The sequence below is a fragment of the Ctenopharyngodon idella genome, chromosome 7 (assembly GCF_019924925.1).
Source record: "Ctenopharyngodon idella isolate HZGC_01 chromosome 7, HZGC01, whole genome shotgun sequence".
NCBI lineage: Eukaryota > Metazoa > Chordata > Actinopteri > Cypriniformes > Xenocyprididae > Ctenopharyngodon > Ctenopharyngodon idella.
In genome coordinates this window covers 40,066,788-40,075,734 of record NC_067226.1, presented here as the reverse complement: position 1 = coordinate 40,075,734, position 8,947 = coordinate 40,066,788, and the positions used below count along the sequence as shown (strand labels likewise).

Below are 8,947 nucleotides of genomic sequence, written 5' to 3'. Positions count from 1 at the left end.
ATTTTCTTATGACTTTACATAAATCCTTTTGACTGAAAATATCATGAAACGTAACTGCACCTGTTCAGCAGGTGCATTAGAGCTACAATTAGCATCAAGCTACATAAGACAATTTATATGATTAATAATATGCTTACACGATTATACTACTACCAGCAATTTACAACACCACTCAGTCATTTGATGCTTCAGGCCAGCTCTGAAGTCATTTTCTTTCTTTCTTTCAAATTACAAAAATCAGAGTATTACATCACCATAATAGAGACATACACTTACCACAGATCGATCGATAGATAGATAGATCGATAGATCGATAGATAGAAATTTGCATTTTCAAACATTATACACTAGCTTTATTGAGCTGTACTTTCCATGTTTTATGCATAAATTTAAAGTAAGAATGAAATCATAATTGAGAACTATTGTTTTTTTTTTATGGAATATTGCAGTAATTTATTATAAGAGATTTTTCACTGTTTTTTCAGGCACCTGTCAATTTTGAGATTTTGCGCTTTTTGGCTTTTCATACAGTGTTTTTCCGGACTGGTGGAAAGAAAACATCCAAAATACACTTTTAAGTGTATATTTTATAGCACTTTATCTATTTACATCTTTAGATTTCAATTACAGTAAATATCTTTAACGGCTGTTTTCTAAAAAATGAATTTTTTCTCCTGCTCTGAGTCAGAAATCTCCACTTCAGCAGAACTTATATACACCAAACTTCACAGTTTTATTCCTATGTATATTCTGAAGGTTTTTACAGAGGGATTTGTTGATATATAATTTGCCTGATTTTATACAACATTTTATTCCTAAAAAAATTGTGAAAATTATTTTTTTTCTGGCTGTTGATAGTATTTTCTCATTTGTGGAGTGATAAAAAGAGATATCCAAAATTCCCTCAATAAAAACCTTTGAATTTAAGATGTCCAAAAAATTAAATGAGAATTTTGAACCTGACGTCATCCAATATTCAGATTTTTGCTCTAGAAATGTATGCAAATTAGCGCATAATAAATTAGATAATGCCTCATTTGCATATTTAAACATACAATTTGGGGTGTCTCGCCTTAAATTCATGTGTCCTTGTAATCTTTAATCATAACTTCCTCTCCCTCTTGCAGCGACATCTCTTCTCTTCTCTGATGACGTTTACTGGCGCGAGGGTGGAATCAACCTGTCACTCACGTGAGACTGACAAATAGCAAACCACAATAATCCAATCAATTCCCCATGGACAAAATCAAGTCCCGCCCTACATTTTTCTCTTGTTCCAGAAGCCAAGTCACTTGGAAATATGTCACAATAGGGAAAAAAGGACTATCACAACTTCAGTTTCATGCCAACTTTAATATTGTAGTTTGACAACCTTCCTTTTAATAAAATGATAAGACAATAACAGCAGCGGTTAATACAATTTTGACATAACATTCAATTACATTTTTTGTTAAAGTTAAATAGCGTAGCTTTAAAGAACAATCTCACACCAGATATTGATACAGTGATGACTGTTAGAAATTGAGAGAAAGCAAGTTGGATGTTAGAGTAATTCATAGGTCACAACTATTTTATTTCTACATTTATTCAATCTGTTCAATTTTGAAAGAAAAAAAAAACACAGCTCCACTACTGTTTACACAATATGTCCTTTATATTGTATGAATACACTTCTAAATACAGCAAATTTTATATACTTTTTTAGTAATTTATATATTACCTACATTTAAAACATTAAAAAAAAAATAAACATTTAACATTTAATAGTAACAATTTGATTCAGGTGTAACCGTTCTTTTATCCCTTTTTTGCCGAAATGGTGCTGGTTCTCATGCTGGTGTGTTGCTGAAATCGGTGCTGAATGGTGTTCGGCAGGGGAACTGCAAACCTCAGATAGTGACCCCATGTTTCTGATAGTCCTTATAACCTGCCCATAAACAAACAGTACTAGTAGTTCTGAGAACATATTTTAACATCGAACGTAATTATTCAATATTATAACAAATAAACTCAAGTTATTATATGCAAGGCAAAAAGCATTGATGACTGATGCAGACTGATGCGTTTAGCTGACTGACTTGTTGGGATATAAGAATCGACATTGGTTCATTAAAATGAATATCAATTAAAATCGGCTAATCGAGTGTGTGAACCCTAGTACAAAGCCTGTTATGCTTCGCTGTTGATTCCTTATATGGGTAGCAAAGCCTATTCCAGATGTATTCAAACAATATTCCCATAATTCTTGTGTAGATTTGTTTTCACTGGAATAGCCAAGCCTGTTAATTATAATAAGGTGTCACTGTCAACATACTTTGGCCATATACTGTAAAAACTATATTCCTTACACCAAACAACAAAGGTAGAACTGTAGTATAGTCTGCTAGTTGTCAAAGATAATGTAAAAAAAAAAAAAAAAAAAGAAGTAACATGCATATAGACATACACCTACATAAGAGTCATTAGTTGATCAAAGCATTGATATAATAAATATTAAATTACACTTACCACAGCTTGAAACGCAGATATTAGAATTATGTCGTAAAAGTGTAGTACCACTTGGGCAGTAACATCCCTCCCTTAGCATGGATTTCAAATTACTGAATTCATTACTGCCATGTAAATATTTTACATTAAATCTAAAATCATACACAAAATAATGATTAATCATTTCCTTTCAACTTCACTTTTCTATATTGCCTATTGCTTAAGTGTTCAGAATATTTTTCAAGATTTCAAATACCTTCCATTACAGGCTGGTTCCACTTGAGGACCACATGCTACATATATCTGTGGCATTTTACACTTAAAATCTGAATGAAAAAAAAAATGGTAATGTGTGTTTATTAAGACAACAATGTTATTCTGCTACAGTTCTGTTAAGATAATAAATATACTGACCACACACTCCATTGGTAGCATCTCTCCAGTCTACACATACTCCTACCATAGCACATTTCTTAGCATAGGCCTGCAGTGTGGCACAGCCAACTGTTTTGTTGTTCATGTTACACACATCGTTGTTACATGCTGACACATAGGGCTCAGGAGGGACGAACTTATGGCATTCCTCAAAGAGCCTGTTGAGTTGATCAATGTGGAAACTTTCATAATTAACCTCATTTAACTGATTTAAAGTTATGTTGATGTTTTTTTTTTTTTTTTTTTAATAAATTGTATTAATAGAGGAAAACACAACTTTTTGGAAATCTTCATTAACTACATAATATCAGGAGGTGAAAATATGCACAAACCAGTATTACTTTCATCATACATTATTCTTTTATTTATTTATTTATTTATTTTTTTAAATAGTTTAATGACATGCTTACTTGTGTTCAATGATTTTGCATATTGCAGAAGAAGGGCATGGCACTGACGTGGACTCATGTCTTGATGACAGAAGGCTGTTGTTGTTGTTGTTGTTGTTGTTGTTATTGTGAACATACCAATATGGAGCCATGTCTTGGCAAGATGATATAATGGTGCCATTTGGCAAGCGACAATCATTTGTTTGGTTATTATCACACACACCTAAAAAGACAAAATCAGAGTTTAAAAAGTCCCTGAATATTATGAGACTACATATTAAATAATCCTAATCCTTCATTTCTGTTTGAAGTATCACTGGAAATGTAAAAATACTGAAGTACAAGAATTACACATTTACAAACTATTTAATCACTTTAAAAAAAAAGAAGAAGAATGTTTTCAATATAGCAGTGTAATTTAATCTGTACATCATTTTAACAAGACTGTGAACCTACCACAATGGCCTTCTGTGTTACCATGGAACTTCTGCCATGGGAGGTTGATGGAAAACATTGTGCCGGTAAAAGAGATCTGTGCACCAATCTCAGATATGACTACAAGAGACTCTTTATCATTCTCTGTGGCATGGACACCTATCATTTGAAATGGCAACTTGACTTTCTTGTGGTTTACATAAATCTAAAAAAACAAAAACATACAAATCAAAGCATAAATAAATCCTTCTCAGAAAGTCAATCAATAGCCACTTTTACATGTACACTTTTTTGGCAGAATTTTTATTTTGTTCGGTTTATATAGAAAGGTTTATCCCACCCCTCTCAAACCGATTACAATTTCATTCGGTTTGGGCATGGACACTAAGTGACCAAGTGCCTTAGTATCTAGAGGAGCGGAAATGTTCCGCATTCAATCCATCTGCTCTACTGCCTGCTCTATCCCTCCATCCACCTCGAAAGAAAATAGCAAAAGTACTTTCAGGTGATCCAGCTGGGAAAAACCGTCCAGTCTATAAGCTGGAAGGTCAACAGGCGAGAAAGTAGGGCACCTGCAACGACTCAAACCCAGGCTCTAATAATTGCCCTTTCCTCGCAGACCACCAGGGATGTGTGCTGACATATCTCGCCTACATTATCACCTCCAAGATAGAATGCTGGAGGGGGTGAGAGATGAGAAAGTGGGATGCTAAGTACACATCTCTGTCAACTGTCCTTCTCCCCGGGCATCACGTGAACAAAAAGCATTGAGCGAGAGAGCGTTGAACTCCATCTCTGCTGGATGTGTCCTCCTCCTCCTCATGAACCATTCTAGAATACTTGCTAATGTAGCTTATGTTCATACTCGCACCTCCAGACATAACATGCTGGAGAGTGCAACAAATGAGAAGGTGGAACACTAATGTCAATTTAACCCACTCAAATTCTCTGCGATCTGCCCCATCTGTGGGATTATTAACTGCATTACCACTACTTATGTACTTTGAGGGTACATAAAAAAAACTATAATTGAACAGCTTTGTTTCAGTTGGGGTCAAATGCCTAACAACCTCTGGTGCCCCAACACCCTCCATTGAGCAAAGGAGAAAAGAAAGATCTCATGGTTTCGAGTCCTCAGACCTATGAGCCGAGATGAAATCCCTCTTAGGACTGCCACTGGAGACAGTCCCTTCCTTTGGTCCAGGCCCTTCGGAAGATCAGCCTGGTAGGCCTGCAACACCACCATAGTGCACAAGGCTCCACCAACCTGACCCACCGCTGCATAGATGTAGTTTGGCATGGCTTAGAAAGCAAGACCAGAGCCTTCAGAGAAGACGCCACATCAGGGGAGAGGTAGTCGGTAAGCACCTCTTCAACCCACGGAATTTTCTCATATCTGTGCTCACATAGTCCTCCCACATTCGAATAATTAGACTAAGTTGTGGCGCAGGTCATCACCTCAACCAACTCATTGTACACGGGGCTAAGAGAGGAGGCGGGCTCACTGGAAATCTCCACCTCAACTCTGGTTACATCTTGCTACTCAGAGCTAGAGGCGAAAATGCCTGACTCCCACCCCCTGCAAAGAGAGCCAGACGAGAGCAGAGCTTCCTCAATGTGAAGCGAGGAAGCAAATGACATGCAGGCACCCTTTTATAGAGATGCCGGCACACCCAGTGACATCATATGACTGCCGTGGCCAATAAGGCTGGTGTGATTTCACACGTGCTTCAGACACCAGTTCTGCTGAAGCTTTCCATTGCATCAACACCATGATGCAGCATCTCAAAAAGGTGTGCCAGATCATTTTAAAAGAATTTAAAGCATTTTAAAGTTCTTTTTTAAAATAAATTTTCACAGAAGGAATCTGAAATTGTAAATTGAAATTTAGATAAAAAAAAAAAGATTTAGCTTATTTACCAAATTCATTGCAATTCCTCCAGAAATCCTCTGAGTCATGATGATCTCAGAAGATTTGTAGTGAACCTTCAGGGCCTTGGGACAGGAAAGACCATCTTCAGAATCACAGATATTATCAACTACAACACTAAAATTATACTTCGTATCAATTTCTTGCACAAGCACATAAGTGGAGTTTCCTTGAAAAGGGTAATATGTTCCATCAAATGTGATATAATGTAGGTTGAAAAAGCCACTGCAGACACCTGAAACATATACAGTTTACAAATTAACCTATACAGTTAATTTAATTTGTGCAGTGCAAAAAAAAAAAAAAAAAAACATTGTGATACAGTAACTTGATAATTCAATAGAACATTAGATGACCATTAACTCACACTGGCACTCGTATTTAAAACAGCATCCATACTTGTCAGCAATTTTTAGGGGTGAAAATTTGTTCTCACACACAGGATACTCTACAGGATCACAGTGTACTGGTTTATGCTCTATTGTACCATTTATGCATGTGCCTATATAGCAATTTCCCACATGAATAGATTCACCATCCTAAAGAAAAAAAAAAGAAAAAAAGAAAAAGAAAGAAAAAAGAAAGAAGAATAGTTATTAAGTGGTGTTATAATATATTTGAAAGTACTCAAATAAAACAGAATCTGTATTATGTAATATATTGTGCATGAACCTCAATTATGACAGTACTTACTGTAAGGGGAGGCATATATTTATCACAGTTGTGACCTGAGGGCAATACTGTTGTTAAACAGGGTTGTGATAATTTTATCACATCACACTTTTTCTCTTCTGTTTTGACACATTTTGCAATGTAACACCATCCATCACCATCAGTTTTATTGTAAATTTCTGATTCTGTGGAATAAGAAAAATATGCCTTAATTTACAAGAGGTTAAGAAAAAACATTCATTAATGTTTAATATTTATTAGGACAACAAAAGAATTATAAATAAATGTATATAAAACTCTAAATCAAGAAAAGTTGGGACATTTTGTAAAACTCAATAAAACCAAGAATCTGTGATTTGTTAATTCTCTTGAAACTTTATTTAAAGTCCCCCTGTAGTCAATAATTTTATCCCTTAAAACTCCAATCACCAAAATTACATATTTAAACGTGAAAATTTCCTGTGAAAAAAATTCTTAATTCCTAAAAAAGCCGCTACAGGGCAAACACGTATTGGTCCGTATGGACAACACTGCGACCATTGCGTACATTAACTGGCAAGGTGGTCTACCCTCCCGTCGCATGTCGCAACTCACCAGCCATCTCCATTGCCTCTCCCGATACGTCTCAATGCCAGCTGTTTTACTCCCTGACTGAGGGAACACTCGGCACGGATGCACAGACACACAGCTGGCCCAGGGGCCTGCTTAAATACGCATTTCCCCCAGTGATCCTACTTGCACAGACGCTATGCAAAGTCAGGGACGACGAGGAGCAGTAGTGCTTGTTAGTGGCACCTTGCTGGCCCAGTCAGACCTGGTTCCCCCTGGTTCTATCAAGAGGGTAGGGGACCTGCAGGCATTTTCGGTCAACTAATTGTAAAGTTTGGGCCAGCTGACTCCCACGTGATCCTGAGACTTCTGCTCGGCTATGTGCCCAAGGTTCCCACCACTCCCTTCAATGTCCAGGTGGTGAACCTGCAAGTGCTGCCCTTAAAGGAGGCAGACCCAGCCCTAGCTTTGCTCTGTCCCAACCCGCGCTCTGTGACTGTACGTGGACTGAACGCAAAGCTTCAGGACCTCAGAGCAGCTCTTTGTCTGTTATGGAGGCCAACAGAAGGGAAAGGCTGTCTCCAAGCAGAGAATGGCCCACTGGATAGTGGATGCCATCGCCTTGGCATACCAAGCCCAAGGTGTGCCCTGCCCGCTCAGGTTGCGAGCTCACTCTACCAGAAGTGTTGCATCCTCCTGGGTGCTGGCATATGGTGCCTAGATTATATAGCCTTTGCATAGAGCTGGTATCCTCCAGTGTTCTCACCTCAAGTGGTCAGAGACACCGAGAGGCCCCAGCTTAGTGTCAGCTTGCTGCACCAACCCCCTCCTAATGGACTGGATAGGAATGGTGGGATCTGGAGGCTTACACAAGGCACTGGAAGGGGCAGCATCAGTGGCGCTTTGGTAAGGATTCACAATTCGGTGGTTCACTTGATGTGACATCGAACATGACCGACTGAAAGGGAGCATCTCAGTTATGTATGTAACCCTCATTCCCTGAAGGAGGGAACGGAGACGTCATGTCCTGTCACCACAGTTGCTGTACCACCGCTGGGCAGCCAGGTCACTGACTCGGCTCCTCAGCGAAAATCTGAATATGCATTGCACCTGCTGCCTATTTATTCCCACACTGCAGGGTAGGCAGTCAGATGCAAAAGTTGCATGTGCATTGGCTCATTTATTTACATTCGAAGTAGATCTATAGTCTCTATAGCGAAATTCCCAATTTGTCTGTTCACTCGATGTGACGTCTCCATTCCCTCCTTCAGGGTTACATACGCATATATTGTACGCATATGTTCTTTGGGCCCAAGCTCATCTCAAATGCTCCACAAGACAGTGGAAATGTGTGCTGTGGTCAGATAAGTCCATGTTTCAGCATGTTTTTGGAAAAAACGGTCATCAAGCTTTCAGTCCCAAAAACCAAAGGGACCATCCAGACTATCATCAGCGACAGGTGCAAAAGCAAACATTTGTCAGGGTATGGGGGTGCATCAGTGCAAATGGCATGGATGACCTACATATGTGTGAAGGTACCATTGACGTGGAGGCATATATTGGTATTATACAGACATCTGCTGCCATCAAGATGACATCTTTCCTGGGAAGCAAGACAATGCCAGGCCTCATTCTGCACGTGCTACATCAGAGTGGTTTCACAGACACTCTACACTGACTGGCCAGCCTGCAGTCCAGATCTGTCTCTTATTGAAAAATTATGGCCCATCATGAAAAGGAGAATCAGACAACGATGCCCAGAGACTGTTGAACAGCTGTCTTTTATCAGGTGAGATTGGGCAAAAATTCCACTTGCAAAACTGCAACAATTAGTATCCTCAATTTCCATATAATTGAAAAGTGTAATTAAAAGGAAAGGTGATGTGACACAGTGGTAAACATGTCCCTGTCCCAACATTTTTGGAGTGTGTTGCAGCCATCAAAATCAATTTGTTTATATTTACAAAATACAGTCAACACTAAAAATATTTTCTTTGTACTTTTGTCAGTTAAATAAAGGTTCAAAAGAATGAACAAATCACAGATTCTT

The 8,947-nt window shown here is 38.3% G+C and overlaps 1 protein-coding gene across 1 annotated transcript; it reads right to left on the bottom strand.

The window, feature by feature from the left end:
* Positions 1-1,213: 1,213 nt before the first annotated feature.
* muc5f (mucin 5f) lies at positions 1,214-8,947 on the bottom strand. The gene is made up of 9 exons (XM_051901338.1): positions 6,370-8,947; positions 6,044-6,215; positions 5,667-5,911; positions 3,768-3,951; positions 3,333-3,534; positions 2,902-3,080; positions 2,744-2,813; positions 2,509-2,639; positions 1,214-1,927 (listed from the first exon to the last, which is right to left on the bottom strand). Exons 1-9 carry the CDS (start codon positions 6,382-6,384, stop codon positions 1,890-1,892), a joined length of 1,236 nt encoding a protein of 411 aa, XP_051757298.1. The 5' UTR covers positions 6,385-8,947; the 3' UTR covers positions 1,214-1,889.

Coding starts and splice junctions, on each gene's coding strand:
- muc5f (XM_051901338.1), bottom strand. Junction 2,640..2,743: donor GAACCAGCCTGTAATGGAAG/GTATTTGAAATC, acceptor GTATGATTTTAG/ATTTAATGTAAAATATTTAC. Junction 1,928..2,508: donor TATCTGCGTTTCAAGCTGTG/GTAAGTGTAATT, acceptor GTTTATGGGCAG/GTTATAAGGACTATCAGAAA.